The sequence below is a fragment of the Panthera pardus genome, unplaced genomic scaffold, assembly GCF_024362965.1.
Source record: "Panthera pardus isolate Hobbes unplaced genomic scaffold, ASM2436296v1 HiC_scaffold_6, whole genome shotgun sequence".
NCBI lineage: Eukaryota > Metazoa > Chordata > Mammalia > Carnivora > Felidae > Panthera > Panthera pardus.
This window is the reverse complement of record NW_026526991.1, coordinates 62,668,097-62,686,234: the sequence shown is the minus strand read 5'-3', so window position 1 is coordinate 62,686,234 and position 18,138 is coordinate 62,668,097. Positions and strand designations below refer to the sequence as shown.

The following is an 18,138-nucleotide window of genomic DNA, read 5'->3' as shown; positions in this document are numbered from 1 at the left end:
TCAAATGGCACTGATCATTTATTGCAGGAGAAGCGGAGAACTGGACATGACCCGAAGCAGAGGACAGAGAGACCCCCTGGGCCGCAAAGGCCCAAGAAAGGCATGGGGACAGAGGGGCTCACACCTGCCCAAGGGGGGAAACATCCTACGTAGATGCGTTATCTCTGCACTGGGGGCAGCGACCCAATGATAAATGGCCAAGAAGGAGGTCACCGAGAGCACTCGTGACCGGACTTCCCACAAAAGAGCGTGCACCACCCGGACCACAGGGACAGGGGACGGCTCAGGGACTGGGGCTCCAGAGGAAGCACTTCAGGGCTGGGACAGGGTGGGGGTGGGCAGGGAGTGGGGGTGGAGCAGACGGGTTCTGCAGCTTTCTGCACACAGCCCTTCATCTCGAGGCCTTTTTGGTTGCACAGCTGCTGCCTGAGGTCTTGGGCAGGGGATCCTTGAACTCGCTGCCGCAGTTGCCTTTGGTTTTGACGTCCACGGCCGCAGGTTTGAAGCCGTAACCGCTCGAGGCGCCGAAGCCCACGCTGAAGCCAGCCCCTCCTGCCCCAGCACCAGTGCTGCTGATCACAGCTGGAAGGGGGCGGGGAGAGAAGACCCCCCGGCCTGTGGCATCCCGGCCACTCCTTCAATTCCCTCCCCCTGGGGACAGATTCTCTCTGCAATGTGCTTTTAGTTTACAAAGAGGTTTTCACCAGCACTGATCATTTTTCAAGTATTTGGCCGCACGTATTAGACCCTGTCCTATCGGTCTGCGTCCATCCACCAGCGACAGACTTAGAGCTCCAGCGAGCTCTGGCAGGGACCTTCCCCCACAGGAACAAAGACCCTTCGGTGCAGCCCCCAAGGAAGGGGCTGCTGGAGTACCCCCCACCACCACCACAGTAACTCCCCTGCACTGTCTCTAGCTTTCCAGCCTGTTTCAGCTCCTTCCACTGTCCTGCCCTCAGGCTCCCCCCATCCCCCTCCACCCCCAGCACCACTACCCACCCCCCCCCTCCCCCCACCCCACTGACTGCAAGCTAGAGCCTTGATTGTGCGCTGGTCTCAAGATCAATAGAATGTCTCCAGGAAGCCTCATGCTTACAAGAGGCGTTTGGATTATACACTACTGGGCATCATTTGATTGTTCCATGGATTGTGCTTCTGTCTTTCACGGTATTATTATTTTTCTCCATCCGCTGCTTCTCATTGGCTACTAAAGCCTCTTCACACCCCTACATCTGTCCTGAACCCTCCCTGCTGTCCTGACTTCTCTCTGGTGTCATGGAATTGGAGGCTCAGACTTCTGGTAGGTGACCAAGGGCAGAACCAGGTCCTGGTACTTACAGATGCTCACGGAACTGGGGTGTTCCCCGGACATCCTGGAGAGAGAAAGTGGGGAAGGCAGATAACTCTCTGTAAAGCAGCACTGCATCTATCCAGGGGGTCACAGGGATGCCGCTCAGAATGCACACTGCCCATCCATCCCTTCTTCCCACACACCACAGTGGGACCTCTCCGGAAAGGAACAGAGACAAAAAAAATCTGCTGTGAAGGCTCCCTTCTCCATCAGAGCAGCTCTGGAGTGGTCTGGTGGCTGGAGTGATCATGTCCCTGCTCCCCTCTATTATGCCAGTGGTCTCACACAGTCAAGAGGAACGAGCTCACATCCTTGCAGGGCCTCAGGCTTTGCCAGAGTTACCTCGCACTCAGATGACTCTTGGAAGCCATCCTGCCCACCCCCTCCCCCGACTCACCCTCAAGCGCACAGCACAAAGGGCCAGGGACACTCTGTTTTGCAACCGCTACAGATGTTAATATTTCCTCTCCCACTACCTCTCTGGGATTTTTACAACTCAGTCCTTCCTAGAGTCTAACTTTGGTCTTTTCTACTGCACCATGTCAAACCCATTGCCTCAGTAGGACCTGAACCGACCCAAACTGTTTGCCCTGAATCTTCCTACTCACGCAGACAGGGAACTGTTCCAGATTAGAGATATCTGGCCCCTCACCTGCACTCTTCGCCCTCCAGCAGCTTGCGGTAGGTGGCGATCTCCACGTCCAGGGCCAGCTTCGTGCTCATGAGCTCCTGGTACTCCCGCAGCATCCGGGCCAGCTCCTCCTTGGCCTGGTGCAGGGCGGCCTCCAGCTCATCCAGCTTGGCCCGGGCATCCTTCAGGGCGCAGTCGCCCCGCTGCTCGGCATCGGCGATGGCCGTCTCCAGGTTAGAGCACTGCAGAGCAAGTGCATCCAGCGCTTTGAGCCAGAACGCAGTTCTGAGATCCTGCTCAGACACCCTCCCCTCATTTGGTCCTGACCGATAGTAAATGCTCTGAGGTCCTCCCAGTGTCCCCCCCCCTTTGGACATTGCTACAGATGAATCTGTCCTTTCTCCTAACTCCAGCATGGCTCACCTCCGCTCATGTGTTGGCATGTGAAGCTGGAGCTTCCCTACCTTGGGAGAGAGGAGGAAGGGCACTGAGAAGGCGAGCTCCCTGGGCCTGTGGCCCCTGCCCTCCCCCTCCTGGTCTGTAACACTGGCTGCAAGATTCTAATGCCAACCCAAGACAAAAACCAAAAAAAAAAAAAAAAAAAAAAAAAGAGGGATTAATAAAGTTCCTTACTGATGAAATTTCTGTTCAGTAAACCTGCCACACTGAGTCTGGCCTCCAAAATTCCACAGAGCATCACACTAGGGGAGTAATAGCCTCAAAAGATACTCTTGTTACCAGGTTTCCCAAGCGGGCAGGCAGCTGCTGTCAGGTGGAAGGCTAACGTGCAATACAAAACTGCAGATGAGGCTCTGGGCTGCGGCCATGGGACGGCTGCCGTGGGCTTTTGGACCTCTAAGTCTTGGTGTGTGTTCCATCACTAGGCCAAGGTTTTGGTGGGATCTAAAACTCTGGCTTCTCTTTTCTGGTGTGTCCCCTTCCTCTGCAGTCAAATTTGCTTCACCCCAAGGAAAGCAGCTGATGCTAAGGCCAGACGGAATTCTAGATTGCGGTCCAGCCGGCGCCACCCCTGTGCCGGGCAGGCCCCCAGCCGTGCAAACACCCACAGTGTTTCAGGTGAGTGGCTCACAGCCTCAGGACCCAGCCACCCGACCACAGAAGACCACGTCCCATCCTCAGGACTGTGGAGGTCTAATCAGTCAGGGCATGGCAATACACTCTGTTGGGCTGGGGCAGGGCCTTCCTGTCTGAAAGGAAAGTGTGCCAAATTCTGCCAAACTGGCCTCTGCTCCTTTTCACTGACTGAGGTCCCGCACGGTGAGCCCAGGAGGCTTCTGGGTCTCGTGAATGTGACATGAGGGGAGAGGGCATGAAATTTGGGCATCCTTGACAACAATCATCCCATGGATCCTGGGGTCAGCAAATGTCAAGACAGTCTGCAGGTGAAACTATGTGCTTCTTTGGTGGGAAGGCCAGAGGGCCAGAAAGCACCCTGACTGAGGGCCCTCTGGAGGAGCTTCAAGGGGACCAAGCATTGAGAGTGACCCCCATGGGCTCCCCCACGGAGGACATCTTCCCTGACCTCCTAGGTGGTGTTCTGATTGCAGACGTCACTTTCTGGTAATAAGCTCACCCAACCGTGAACACACGGCATTTTGCCAGCTACACATTATAATCTGATACTTGAGGGCAGCTTCAAACACCTTGTTGTTTTTCTTTCGTGTACGCAGAACTTGATTAAATGAAAAACACCATGAGTTCTTGTGTAATGTGGTCTTTTTTCTTTCAGCTGCCAGGAGCCTGGTGCACAGGAGTGTGTGTGTGTGTGTGTGTGTGTGTGTGTGTGTGTGTAGGGAAGGGAGGGGCCTCTAAAGAAGAGAACAAGGGGACAGGGCCACTTGACTTGTCCAGGAAGCCTTTGTGCCAGCCTCCACCAACTCTGGGAATTTCCTGGGTTTGCTTCCTACAGACTCAGATAACCCAAATGATGCACCTGGGGTCATGGGGTCACTCAGTGCCAGGCCACCACACACAGCACTGCCACAGCAGGACGAAAACACAGAGCAGAGCCCTGGGCCAAGTCTATTTGGAAAGCTCTTTCTCTCCCATTCTCCTAAATTCCACTGCTGGGCTCTCCTTCCTCTGGCACCGATTCATCACATGAAACCTCCTTTTCACCTACTGTGTCGGGTCTAAACTCCACTGCCCAGCTTCACAGGTGCCCATAATCTGCCCCGTGCTACCCGGTGGGGTCCCGCCCCCTCGTACCCCACCCATCATAGAACTTGTGCTTGAGCTAGGTGCCTCTCACCCCTGCACACATGCCATGCAGCGCCCACCTTGGATCCATTGCTCATGCCGGCTCCCTCACCAGGACCCCTTCCCTCTCCTTTCTGCCCATCCCCTCCCACCTCCTGTAGGAAGCCTCCCTGGGGTCTTCATTCCGCTCTGGCCACTCCGGACCCCTACAGCCCTTAGGAAGCATGTTTCACAGTGGGTGGAATGCTTCATCCTTCTATACGGGTTCAGACTATTCTCTCCTCCTGGACTGTAAATGCCCTCAGGAGGGACCATGTCTTATCTTTGTTCCGTATTTAGTCTCATACACTTGGTGCCCAAGACAGCCCGTCAGCTGACTCATTTCATGGAACCCACCTGCTTCTTCACATTCCCTATCTCTGAGCGGATCCTCTGGATCAGGCGGTTGAGCTCTGAGATCTCAGCCTTGGTGAGTTTGAGGTCGTCCCCTTGCTGGCCAGCTGTGACCTGCAGTTCTTGGATCTGACATGGGGCGAGAAGGAGGAGCAGAGGACCATTGGGAATTCACCTCCCAAGGGTCCTGAGCATGGAGAGGGGGAGGGAGACCACATGCTGTTCTCACTGCCCAAGCAGCAAAGGTACTTGGAGGAGAGATGGGGGGGAGGGACGGAAAAGGAAGAGAAAGCCCACCCTTTCCTTTCAGACAGGAAGGCCCTGCTCCAGCTCAACAGGGTCCTCAGGTCCACAAGGGTGAGAGCCTTGGTGGAGTTCTACGAAGTTGGGAACACAAAGAAAAGCCAAGATGGATGGATTACCCACAGAAACTGACAGAGTCTTCCCTGGGCTGTGGCTCATGTGACCTCTGCTGTCAGCTAGGGCCAACAGCCAAGCCCATATATGCCCCTAACACATGCCAAAGCTGTGGTTGCCCTCCCTGGACCACAGGGGGGCATTTCCACAAGGCTCAACTCCAAGACAAAAGAGGTCTCAACCCAGCCCAATACACACACACACACATGCACATGCACACACGAGGAGAGAGTGGCAGCTGTAGTCACTGGGCCTTGCACACCCGGCACACAGCCCACCTTGGTCTGGTACAGGGCCTCGGCCTCGGTCTTGCTCTTCAGGGCGATCTCCTCATACTGGGCGCGGACTTCGTCGATGATGCTGTCCAAGTTCAGGTCCCGGTTATTGTCCATGGACAGGATGACAGATGTGTCGCTGATGTGGGACTGCATCTGAGCAATCTCCTGGACAACAGTTAGGGAAGTGGAGCCAGTTAGAGGATCCCCATGAAGAGAGCACATCTCCCAACCCTCCCTGGCCAATCCCTCACTGCCCTCCCTCAGCCTTCCGCAGAGCCTACCAGTGCCGGTGTGTGCCAGGCACGAGGGGAGCGCGTTGGGCTTTCAGTCCCAAGGTGGGACTGCCCTCTCCATCATGCACTCAGGCCTGCACCTACCCCTATTCCATACTCTATGACTTCATCTGGAATATTAGATCCGAGCGTGGCACACAGAGCTTCTCTAGGATCACCGACCACCTTCCTTTTCCCCAGGCCCCTCACGGTTTAGTACAACTCAGGCCACGCATCCAGCTCCTCAGGCAAGACCCCCGTGACCTTCTCAGCACCCCCTGAGATTTTCCTCATCCTTCTCTGGGAACCTTCCCTGGCGGCTCAGGCAGAACTCCCTATACCTTCCTCTGCTCCCCTCTAGAGCTCATCTGCAGGTTGTTTTCCCTATCGGACTGCGACTTCCTGGAAGACAGGGATCATTTATTCTCCATCAGGCCCTCCTCAAGCCCACCTCATTGCTCAGCAAACGTCAGCTGCACTGAGCTGCCAACCTTTGGTCGACACATCCATGTAGGCCGAGGGCCAGAAGCCACTTGTGAGTGGCACAGACCATACAGGAGAGCTCAGCGATATCCTTACCCCTTCATAGAGGCACTTGAAGAATTTGATCTCATCCGTCAGGGAGTCCACCTTGGCTTGGAGCTCAACCTTGTTCATGTAGGCGGCATCCACATCCTGGGGGACACAGAGAGGAGCCAGCTGCCTTCCCCTGCCCTCCCTCCCTGCCACAATGAGCCTCAGGTTCCCTATGGGCTCTACTCCCCTCTCCCTGGCCTTCACAGGGAGGCCCGGCTGCTGATAGCAAACCAACCAATGTGCGGGGCGATGGCCGTGCCAGAAGTGTGGCGAAATGTGTGGACTGGAAGCTGGCAGGTTCTGGGAGCATGCATCCCAGGCAAAGGAACTTAGGAGAGCAGGGAAATTAGAACCCCGGTCACCCTTTCCTCAGCCTACCGACATCACTGTGTCAGGTGTTCAGGGAGCTTCCCTAGGCCTCCTCCAGCCCTTCCTGCTCCCCTCTCACCTTCTTGAGCACCACAAACTCATTCTCAGCAGCTGTGCGTCGGTTAATCTCCACCTCATACCTGTGTGCGGCAAGAGAACGGAGGTGGCGTTGCCATTGGGATAATTCAGTTCTGCAAATGCTCCCTGAGCAGTTGGTGATCACCTCCATGCCCAGAGCTGCGTGGCAGTGGCCTACAAACTGGGGTTCACGTACCCTTGGGGCATGCACAGCCTTCTAAAGGGGACGTGACGGGAACAGGTTTAAAGGAATTCACATCCAGCTCCTTCGTTCACATGTGACCTATCCTGCCTTGCAGCTGCCCTAGAATGCACCTGTGGGGGGCTTCACTGTCCCTCCTCTGTTTCACAACTACCCCCACCCTCCTGACAGCAGAAAGACGCACCCCTTCTGCCATCCGGCCCCTTAGCACAGTGCATTAGCCCATGGTGCAAAACGTCCCAGGCACCAAACAAAACACTATCCCCACTTTCGAGTTGTTTCTGCTGGGTTTTTTAAATATATATACATATTTCTGTTCCAGATGAAGCAAGGTCTTAGAAACAGGATGCTTGGATAGGGCTGGGATGTTACTCATGCAGATATATTATAGATTGGGGAGACAAGAGTATAGATGACTCAAAGACCTATGTCACCTCTTACTGTTGTCAAAGAATGTTGAATAATGAATCTTAATTAATGCTAGAAAATGGCTTGTTTCCATATGATTTAACACGAGCAATCCATTTCAGCTTTTTCCTTCTTCCTAAGGCATGCCACTGGCTGCCAAGGGGGAAAAAGGCCAGCTGAATGACTCAAGTAGTACAGGTTAGTGAAGTGGGTTATTTTAAAATGTGACTGGAACATCTTCTGAACCTGCCGGATTTTGTCAGTCACACTGGATAAAATACATAAAAAACAGTTGATATGATTTATCTCAGATTCCGTGTGGGTTACTTAAAAGACAATTGAATACTTCTTTTTATCAAATAGTTGTTTCTATTACAATTTATCATTATCTCACATTATCTTATAAAATATTCAATCTTTCTTCCTCCCGTTAACAAATAAGAGTATACCCTAGTTGCAGACCAATTAGTTTTTAGCCTATCTTTCTATTCCATAAAATACATAGAAAAAGTTTGATCATGATGGCTATCAAAATTAATCACATTCATTTGGCCATAATTTTTCATTAGGTACTTCTAGAAACCAAACAGCAGAACATACACATCTACACCCTTTTATAAAGAAAAAGAACACATTTCATAGCACTATTGACTTTGGAACTAACTTATAATTTACAAAATACATTATAATGCATACATAAAAGTTAAGCTACAGCCAAATGCATATTGATTTTTTGTTTCAGAACACAGATATATTAATTATATTAAATCTCTATCACTTTAATCTTGAATGCTTCCAATAACCTACTGTACAAGATGTAGACTTTCATTTCTTGCCAAGTGGATTTTACAATAGTTCCCAATTCATTTCATTATTTCATTTCATCCCCACGGTAATCCTGCGAAATAGCTTCTATTATTATCATCTCCCAATTTTATACATGAGGCAAAGTCATAAAGCTAGTTAATAGTAAAGCTAGGATCTCGGTGACATCAGGACACCAGGCCTTAGTGTTGCCTAGCACTTTGGTTCTTTTAAGAGCTGTTAATACATTACTTTCTGGCATTACCCTCTCTCAACAGCTCGTGCAAGTGGCGAGGCAGGCAGCAGTATCTGAATTTTATAAATATTAAAGCTGAAGTTCTCAGAGGACTCAGTGACTCATGGTCATGGTGGTGACTCCAGAACACCTGGCTTCCCTGGTCTGAAAAGCCCAGAGGCAGCATGATCTTTGGATGCTTCTGACCTGGACATCTGGGCTCTGCCTGGAAATCCTCTCTTTTCCTCCAGAATTCTACCCAAATATCCAATGGGGTGGCATTTCCATCTTAATGCCACTCAGTCTCAGTTCATGCTGTATTCATTTCCACTGCCTGGGGGGCTCTCTGAGCGTGTTCTTTAAGCCTGTCCCCATAATCTGTGTGCTTTCAGGACTATAGACTATGTCACCTCCTCCCTCAGGACTCTTCGCAGGTCTCAGGGCAGAGTTCTGCTTGGGGCTACTTCAGAACAGGGGTGGACAGGCAGATTGAACATGGAGCAAGAGAAATCACTTGGCTCTGACCATCTCCATCCCCTTGAATTGTGGAAGAAGTCATCTTTCCCTAGAGATCCTGGCGCCTGAAAGCTAGCTTCCAAAATACCAGATCACACTGAGCCGGGATGGCTCAAGCCTGGGGGAAATTAATGGGATTCAGCAGCACAGATATGCTGCAGCATGAAAAAAGTTTTTAAAACCCTTGTTTGCTCAGCTTTAGGTTTTGTTCTGGGATTGGCGTGCTGGCTCACATCCTAGGTACTCCCACGGAATGCCCCTTGCACAGGAGGAGCTACAATGCCATCTGGGCTGTCCATCTGGTTTTGAGACAGCCCTCTTGTCCCCATGTCTCCATTTCCAATGTGAGAATGGGCACACCATTTCCTAGGCGATTCAGGGCACCACTTTGGGTAGAGATCCTTTCTCTTCCTATGTCTCAACCTGTCTGGATCTCCCTCCCTCCCCAGGGGAAAGGAAATCGCACATGGTATCAGCAAAGGACCTAAGAAGGCAAAAATGCTGGCTGCAGATCGAAACCTCAATCTGTCCTCAAGACCCTCCAGTGGTGGATTCTCTGCCTCTCCACTCACCTCTTCTTGTAGTCCTCCACCAAATCCTGCATGCTTCTCAGCTCCGAGTCCAGCCGCACCCTGTCGCCTGTCTGTGTCTCCAGCTGCTTCCGGAGGTTGCTGATGTAGCCCTCATAAATGGACTCCAGGTTCTTCCTGCAGTTGTTCAGGTCTAACTGCTGCAGCAGGTTCCACTTGGTCTCCAGCACCTGGTTCTGCTGTTCCAGGAACCGTACCTGGAACCCAAAGGCGGTCATAGCACAGAATCCCCCTTCTGTTCTTGCCTCTCCACAGTGGGGAGAGAGGGCCCCAGAAATCAGATACAGTCAGTCTTGGATGGGAGGGAGGAAAGAGCAAGACTCATCAGAGAATGGATTCAGCCAGGGGGACGTGCCTTTCTGGGTCTCCAAGACGAGAAATTAGATTGAGTCTAAAAGAAATCGGGAAGTAGGCTTACGCAGTGCTATAACTGCCACCGTGAGTTATCATGTGATGGAAGTAGCTTCTTTTGCTGTAAATGCTGGTGTTTTCAGAGTGAAGGAAGATGGGAAGCAAGGGAGGAACAGTGCAGGGGTGGGGAATGGCATTGGAAAGCCACTCTGGCCGTTAACACGTTCTCTCTTATCTGCAACCTAAGTTGCTCTTGGTTGGTTGGTTTCTTCGGTTTTCATTTCAAAGCGGGTTCTCACATCTTTAGAAGGTTCCTTCATACTTGACCAAAAGTCTTACATGTTTGGGCTCAATAACTTCAAGCCTCTGCTACTCGCTAGCCTTCCTCTTCTTCCCTACCTCTAGCTTGAGGGAGAGAAGGAAACATGAGGGGGAAGAACAGACTTTGAACAGGAAAACGAGCCCTGTCCTCTGGGACAGTAGCTCTGTTTCTTCCAGTCCTTCCCTCTCCCTTCCAACCACTCCCTTCCTCTTCCTGAGCACAGCGGTGAGGGACACAGTCCTCTGTTGCTATTCTATCAGCCTGGGCACGTTTACTGGCCTCCTGCCATGTTGGTTTCCTCATCCGCAAGGCAGAATGATAACACAATCATGGGTTGTGTGTTGATATATGGGAACCCCTTGGGACAGCACCAGGCACTGAGTAACATCAGCTCTTGTCAGTATTATGTCCCCTGTGACTCATGGCCTAGACCTTCTGCCCCAGGTTGGATACAGAAGCATATTCTCCTCTTCGTTCTTTGGGGTCACTGCCTCTGAGTCACCAGAGACAGCTTCCCTTTTAACCTCCATATGCTCCCATCCCCACAGACACATAGAGAATGCACACCTGTAACTCGACATGCCCTCCTTCTCAATCTCCCCTCTCCCCCCACCCGCCACCCAGCCCCAACTTTCAGTTTTCTGGTCCTTTTCTTTCATCTCCTCTAGACACCTTCCTGGCTTATATCCCCATCCTACCTCCTACTTTGTTAAGTCCTTTCCCTTCACCAAGCATCACGTCCTGTGATACTCCCTCGTCAGTGTCCCTCTTGTGCTCCTGTCCTGGATATATGTACCCATCTCCTTGTGTGATAATTGAGAGCTCTCAGAGGGCCATTTCACAAGTCTCCTGCCTGTGGTGCACCCCGTTCCGACCCCGGGTCTTGTCCACAAGGATAAAATGAAGCTTCTGTTTACCATGGGTCGTGGGTCGGGGGTGGGGGTGCCTAGCACTGTTCCAAGCACTTTAGAAACATCCAATTCACCCTCACATCCTCACGTGGGGTAAGAGCCACAGTGTGCCCATTTTACAGAGGAGCCAAGGGAAGCCCAGAAAAGATAACCGGCTGGCCCAAGTTTTCACATAGCTGTCAGTGGCAGAGCCAGCACCCCGGAGCACACTGGTCACCAACGCAAGGCGCACAGATGCCTGAGGACCCACCTTGTCGATGAAGGAGGCGAACTTATTGTTCAGCGCCTTGATCTGCTCCCGCTCCTGGGCGCGCACCTTCTGGATCTCGGGGTCCAGCTCCACGTGGAGGGGGGCCAGGAGGCTCTTGTTGACGGTGACCTGAGGGATGCCGCCGGGCGGGCACACGGACGGGCACGCGGGCCCCAGCCCGGCGCTGCCGAAGACGGTGCCCACGAAGCCGCCCAGCCGGCCGCCGGTGCCGGAGCAGTGGCCCAGCGCGTAGGCGCCGCCCCGGCCGGCCGCGGCGCACAGAGCCAGGCGCCGGCCGCCCCCCAGGCTGAAGAGGCTCCGGCTGCCGAAGGCCGCCGTGCTCTTGACGCCGGCCCGGAACGAGGCGGAGCTGCCGCTGACCCGGCCCGCGATGACGGCCGAGCAGCCGCTGAAGCTGGGGCGCTCGCCGGCGGGGCGCTGGTGCAGCTGGCGGCTCATGCTGTGGGGACCGGGTGCGGGCGCGTGCGGAACGCGGGATAGGGGCGCGGAGGGCGGCTGCGCTGGTAGGCCTGGCTCGCCCCCCAGCCCCTTAAATAGGCGGCTGGAGGCAGCCTAATTTGTAGGTCGGGAACACCTATTAGCCACCTGGGGCCTCTCCGTATAGGAGATTACCACCCCTCCCTGAGATTTGTCTCCCCCCCTCCAACCGTGAACTCCCCATGAATCCCCTATAAAATGGCTCGGAACCCCGCATTTGGTTTGCTCACCTCCTGCATTATAATAATTTGGCTACCTTATCTTCACTTGCTGTCCTCCAATTACTGGGGTTATCACTGTCAAGATCTGTGGTGGAAGCTTCCAGTGGGTCTGGCTGGGGTTGGGGGGAGACACCCTTTAGAGGTGGAGGGGTGTGGTACAATGGAGCAGATGGCCAGGCGGTTTCTGCTTCCAAAGGACATGAACAGGGTCAAGAATATTCCAGAGAATCATCCTTAGCTTGTGGGCTGCTGCTTTCCCAAGGCTTCTGGATAAAGACGGCTCTGACCTGAGTACTGGAAGGAAGTCCCAGAGGGTGGAGATTTCTGGTCTGCCTACAAGGAATTCTATGTCTGTTGAGGCAGATCAGACACAGTGACAAAATTAAGGCCAGTGGGAGCTCTGGTCACAAGAGGTGGAGGGTGAGGGCTTTGGGCCAGAGCTAAAAGGGTTCTCCAAAAACATTTCTGGAATAAAAGTGAGGGAGATGCTAGAGGAGATGGAACAAGAAAGCTTTAGGAAGATGGTCTTTCGTGGGATTTGCGTGTTTTCTTTTACTTTGATAGCAGAAGATGATCATTCGTCCCATGCAAGGAACCCCTGATCGGGACATTTGCTGCCTTGGCATTTCTGATTCTGGATCAAAATGTGACTGATGATTAAGAACAAGTCGAGAAGGACTGAGGAAAACTCCTCCAATCTGAAAAACTAAGAACTAGATTCTAGAACTTCATTCCAAATAAGTTCAAGAGTATCTTTTCCAATCGAACCCAATTTCCTTTTTCCAACTTAAGTTGCCTCTAATTCTTCTCTTCTGTTAGAATCGGCCCCTCTCAGGGGCACCCGGGTGTGTCGGTTGGTTAAGCGGCTGACTGCAGCTCGGGTTTGGCTCAGGTCATGATCTCCCAGTTGGTGAGTTCAAGCCCAGTATCTGGCTCTGCATTTGACAGCCTGAGTGGGCTTGGGAGTCTGTCTCTGCCCCTCCCCCACTCTCACTCCCTTCCCATAATGCCCTTCTGACACCCGGGTGGGCTTCTGCTTCATCACTCTTATTGCTCAGTCTGTCTGAGTCCTGAGTATGTGTCCCATTTCCACCATCAGACTAGCAGGTCCTTCTGGATTAACCCTTCCCTCCCCTGCTCACCAGTGTTCAGTCCCAGCCTTGGCACCAGGGACATTCAGGATGAGTGTGAAACAGACTGGTGCTTAGGACAAGGCTCATTGCTGTGCCCTCAGTTATACCCTGGAGCCTGGACTCCCCCTTGGAACCCTCGTGGAATGGCCAGATGGTACCCGGGCGTAGTTGAGTGACACAGGCTCCAGTGAACCAATCAGAGCATAATAACACCCAAGGTGTTTACCCCACAGGGAACAAGGCTGTGGGGACATTGGTGAGTGATACAGATGGCGCCAGCCACAGATAAACAGATAGAGGAGTCTAGAAGGTCCTGGGTGGAAAAGAGAGTGGGCTCTCTATGCTGCCTCAGGGGAGACACTACAGTCTATTCCCTCTCATGGAGAGGGGCCATGTCAATGAAGCTGGGTGACCAGCAAGCCCTTTGAGAAATTCAAGGTTAGGCTTTCCATTATTTCATGAGATTGTTTCTTATGCCCCATAAATGTAGCCAGTTTTTTGTCCCCCACAAGCACAAGAGAGAGTTTATTAACTCTGACCATTGAGAATAGAAGAGAGGAAAAGTATTTATTGAAACAGAAGAAACTTACATAGGATTGGGTTTCAAAGGGAGCCTTTGAAGTCTCCTTTTTTTTCTGGACACTTTCTAAGAAGTTGAGACACCCAGGCATCTGGAACCAAGCCACTTATGCCCAAGGTCAGGGAACAGGCAAGATGACCTTTTCTCATCTTCCCTTGAGGGGTTGACCGGCCAGATGAATCAGGAATTCCTTTGAAGCCCCAGGCTTACCTTCCTTACAGATTATGGAGAGACAGAAGTGATACAACCAGGTTTGGAAGGCATGGGATGTGTGGGGATGTGGGCAGGTCAAAAGGTGGCTGAGGTCTGGGAGGAGGGCTTCACATTGGAGGTGCCTCTGACAGCAGCCTACTGTCATTTGGGCTCCACTGACTACCTCTGCCATTAGTTCCAGGTGGGAGCAACACCTGGGATGGTAGACTAAGCCAGAAGCATCACCCTTTGAAACAAGAGCTCAACAACAAAGGATGGATGGATGGATGGATCCTTGAAGCAAGGCTTTGCAAACATACTGAAATTAAACTGGCTCTCGTTTGCCCGGGAACCGTAGTTCTTAGGAGATTAATAGCTACCGTGTAGAAAAAAAGCATGGGGATGGATTCTTTGTTGGGTTTTTAAAAAAAAAAAAAGGTTAAGCAGGCATCATATTGTGGGACTTTTTAGATCCATCACTATGCTTAGGAAAGCTACACCAAAGGATGCTGCGAAACTCAGTGTTTTCCAAAGATGGTGACTGGGAAGTGGTTTTTTTCTATTTTTTAACATTTCTAAATTTTCTCATGTGAGCATATCATGTTTTTATAGATAAGTTATTGGAAAAAAAAAAACTAGAGAAGAAAGGGAGGTAGGCCGATTCCAGTACCAGAAATAAAGCACTGTTTTTGTCCAAAAAAAAAAAAATGTGTGTGTGTGTGTGTGTGTGTGTGTGTGTGTGTGTGTTTCCCAAGCTTTTGCTTGACCATAAAGACCTCTTTTTGGCCAAATATTTTATAGGAACCAGCATTTCAAGGAATGTGCTTTAAGACACACTGAACAAGTTATCTCTATTTCACATTTCCCAAATCCAAACAGTGTTCCAATATCTCCTTAAAAACATGAAGGAGAACTAAATATAATTACCATAGCGTGCAGCCTCATCTGGTCTATAGCACTGTGCCTAACATGACATTGTCAAAGTCAAAGGGAAGTTATTTGCTTGGACGAGGGCACATGTGCTGGTGCCATCTCAGCACTGCTCATGGGGAAAAGAATTCTCGAGCTGGTCACCTGATTGGTTGGCACCAACCAAAAAGGTTGTGCTAGAGACTTCTAGTGCTTATCAAGTATCCTCCTTCTTGTCCTCATTTCCCAGCCTCCTTTGGGGTTTGGTTGGGGCTTGGGACCCTATTGGCCAGTTAAATGTGAGTGGTATCTAGGATGAGGCAGTTAACAGTCCATGTGTCTCTTTCACCTCTCATTTCCCCTTTTCCAGTAAGTAACCTTGAGGCCACATGTCCCATGTGGCCAGGCTCAAGACAGAAGCGCGTAGTTCTGTGGGACACCCACTGGGAGAATCATGTGGGATTACTGCCCAAATCGGTCTCGGACTATGAGTGAGAAATGAACTTCTATTGTGTTGAGACACTGAGACTTCAGAGTTTGTCCATTGAGTCAGTCAGTGTTCATATTCTGATCTAAGCATACGATGGTAGAAATATCTCTTAATAGCCAATGCGTTTTCTCTTTAGTTCATTTTTACATTTTCATCAAATAATCTGATTGCTCTCAGACCTTCTGCACTTCACATCTCAGCCTTTTTGAAAGACTAGTCTATCCTAATAATGCTAAGAGTGACAGTAGTAACAATGATATAATAGCAACTATTTATTGAGCACACACTGTGTGCCAGATATTGAACAAAATAATAATTCTCGTGCATTCTTCAGCTAAACTTAATTCTCATGACAACTTTATGCAGGAACTTCTAATAGTAACTTCTTTATACCAATGAAGAAACTGAGATTCATGGAACAAAAGTGTTTTGCTTAAGTCACATTGTGAGTGGCAGAGGGGGACTGAAACCTGGGTCTGTCTGATGCCGAAGGTGTTGGCTTCTCCTGTGAGCACTATGGTGTAAAATCCCAGCTCTGTAGCCAATTGAGAGGGCCTCTCTGATGTGGCTGCTGCCGCCCTCCCCAGCCCCCCAGCACCACTGCACCCTCCCTCTCCACCTGCTGTAATCCCTCCAGCAGCCTCCTCTGACCTCCTTGGAGCTCCTCACTCTCCTCTGTGCTGTCTCTGTATCTCCTTTTGTTACCAGTATCTCACTGTGTTACAGTTACATTTATTACCATCATGTCACCATCAAGGGCATGGACCAGGTTTGCCTACCACTATATCCCCAACACTAACTGTGTGCCAGGCACATGCTAGATACTCAACAAATACTCATTGGACTGATTATAAGTTCTTTACTGGCCCCAAGAATGTATTCTCTGAGACTAGCTATTCTGCCAGCCGATTCTCCTTTGGGCAATAAATAAATTGGCATATAGTTTATGAGATGGTCTCTTTAAATTTTTTTAATGTTTATTTATTTATTTTTTGAGAGAGAGAGACCGAGTGCAAGCTAGGGAGGGACTGAGAGAGAGGGAGACACAGAATCTGAAGCAGGTTCCAGGCTCGGAGCTGTCAGCACACAGCCCAACGCAAGGCTCAAACTCACGAACCGTGAGATCATGACCTGAGCCAAAGTCGGACGCTTGCTTAACCGACTGAGCCACCCTCAGGCGCCCTGAGGTGGTCTCTTTAAAGTTTGGAACTTGCAAATTGCTTTGCCACCACTAAACACCTCTTTTCAGTGAGCAGATTTAGTCAAGTGTTTGAGCCAAGAAAATTGAGGACAAGATCCTGTTTCCACTGACATTTATTAAGTATGAACTTTGTACCAGAAGTTGCATAAGACATGCTTACGTTGCCTCATTTGGGCATAATAATCATCCAGGGGTGATTGGCTGCCTATTTTATAGCTAAATAAATGAGGCTCAAAAGACTTGAGAGCTTTGCTTACAATCCCAAGTCAGTTGCAGAGTCTGAATCTGAATTCAAAACCATTGACTTGAACTCTAAGATTCTCTGGACCCACAGTGACCCTGTTCAAATGCACCTGTGAGTCACAGCCTGAGTGAATGCCAGCTTCTCACTGGCTCTTTGCATCCTGACAGCATCATCACGGCCTGGGAACCTGGCAGAAGTCTCTCAGCACAGGAGTGTTTTGGAAGCTGAACAGTGTATATAACAGAGATGGCACATGCTTCAACACAACTCATGCACAAATGCATTCACTTCACCAAAGACTGATGGAACACGGCTCATTGTTTTAAAGAGAATCTACTGTCGGGGCACCTGGGTGGCTCAGTCAGTTAAGCGTCCAACTTCTGTTCAAGTCATGATCTCATGGTTCCTGAGTTCGAGCCCCGTGTCAGGCTCTGTGCTGACAGCTCAGAGCCTGGAGCCTGTTTCGGATTCTGTGTCTCCCTCTCTCTCTGACCCTCCCCTGTTCATGCCCTTGTCTCTCTCTTCTCAAAAATAAATAAATGTTAAGAAAAAAAATTTTTTTAAAAAGAATTAAACCAATTGGGGGCGCCTGGGTGGCTCAGTCGGTTGAGCGTCTGCTTTGGCTCAGGTCATGATCTCACAGTTGGTGGGTTCGAGCCCCGCGTCTGGCTCTGTGCTGACAGCTCAGAGCCTGGAGCCTGCTTCCAATTCTGTGTCTCCCTTGCTCTCTGCCCCTCCCCCAACTGCACTCTGTCTTTGTCTCTCAAAAACAAACAGACACTGAAAAACAATTTTTTGGAGACCATCTACTTCAGCATTTTCCCAGAGATCAGGGAGCAGCCATAACTCGAGCCCCAGGCTTTCCAGAACTGGCTTCCTTCTGTCTCTTGATCAATTTTAAATCCTGCCACAAGATAAATGCTGCCTCCCTCCCCCTGCTGATAAGCAGCACGTTCTTCAAGATTGCCTGTTCACTGGAGCACTGGCTTGAGAAAAACATGACTTGAAGGCACAGCTACTGGGGATGGGGTAAGAAATGACTCCAGGGTATCACAAAATCCAGGGTATCACAAAATCCAGTGGAATCCTGCAGTCCATGCAAGGATCTTTCTCTCAGATTAAAAGATACTCTGGGGTGCTGTGGAACACACCAGACCTCGATGCCCCAGGTTTCAGGTCATTTACCTCCACAGATAGAAAATATGTGGTCTGAGGGGCTCCTGGGTGGCTCAGTGGGTTAAGCGTCCAACTTCAGCTTGGGTCATGATCTCATGGTTCATGGGTTCGAGCCCCATGTTGGGCTCTGTGCCGACAGCTCAGGGCCTGGACCCTGCTTCCTCATTCTCTCTCTCTCTCTCTCTCTCTCTGTGCCTCCCCTGCTCTCTCTCTCTCTCTTTCTCTCTCTCAAAAATAAATAAACATTAAAAAAAAGAAGAAGAAAATAGGTGGTCTGAGATGAGGATTCCCCTAGAAGAGAGAAGCAGCCTGGTCCTGCA

General features: G+C 50.8%; 1 protein-coding gene across 1 annotated transcript; it reads right to left on the bottom strand.

Moving 5' to 3' along the window:
• KRT72 (keratin 72) lies at nucleotides 1-11,648 on the bottom strand. Its single transcript, XM_019419464.2, has 9 exons — nucleotides 11,175-11,648; nucleotides 9,323-9,537; nucleotides 6,587-6,647; nucleotides 6,142-6,237; nucleotides 5,291-5,455; nucleotides 4,599-4,724; nucleotides 2,004-2,224; nucleotides 1,339-1,373; nucleotides 1-582 (listed from the first exon to the last, which is right to left on the bottom strand). The coding sequence occupies exons 1-9, from the start codon at nucleotides 11,631-11,633 to the stop codon at nucleotides 392-394; spliced, it is 1,569 nt and encodes a 522-aa protein (XP_019275009.1). The 5' UTR covers nucleotides 11,634-11,648; the 3' UTR covers nucleotides 1-391.
• Between the last annotated feature and the right edge of the window lie 6,490 nt (nucleotides 11,649-18,138).

Bases quoted from the DNA above. Each gene is read 5' to 3' on its own strand.
- KRT72 (XM_019419464.2), bottom strand. From the start codon at position 11,633: ATGAGCCGCCAGCTGCACCAGCGCCCCGCCGGCGAGCGCCCCAGCTTC. The intron at 9,538-11,174 runs GTGGGTCCTCAG...TTTGGGTTCCAG, and splicing joins TCGCCTCCTTCATCGACAAG to GTACGGTTCCTGGAACAGCA. The intron at 5,456-6,141 runs GTAAGGATATCG...ACTGTTGTCCAG, and splicing joins TCAAGTGCCTCTATGAAGGG to GAGATTGCTCAGATGCAGTC.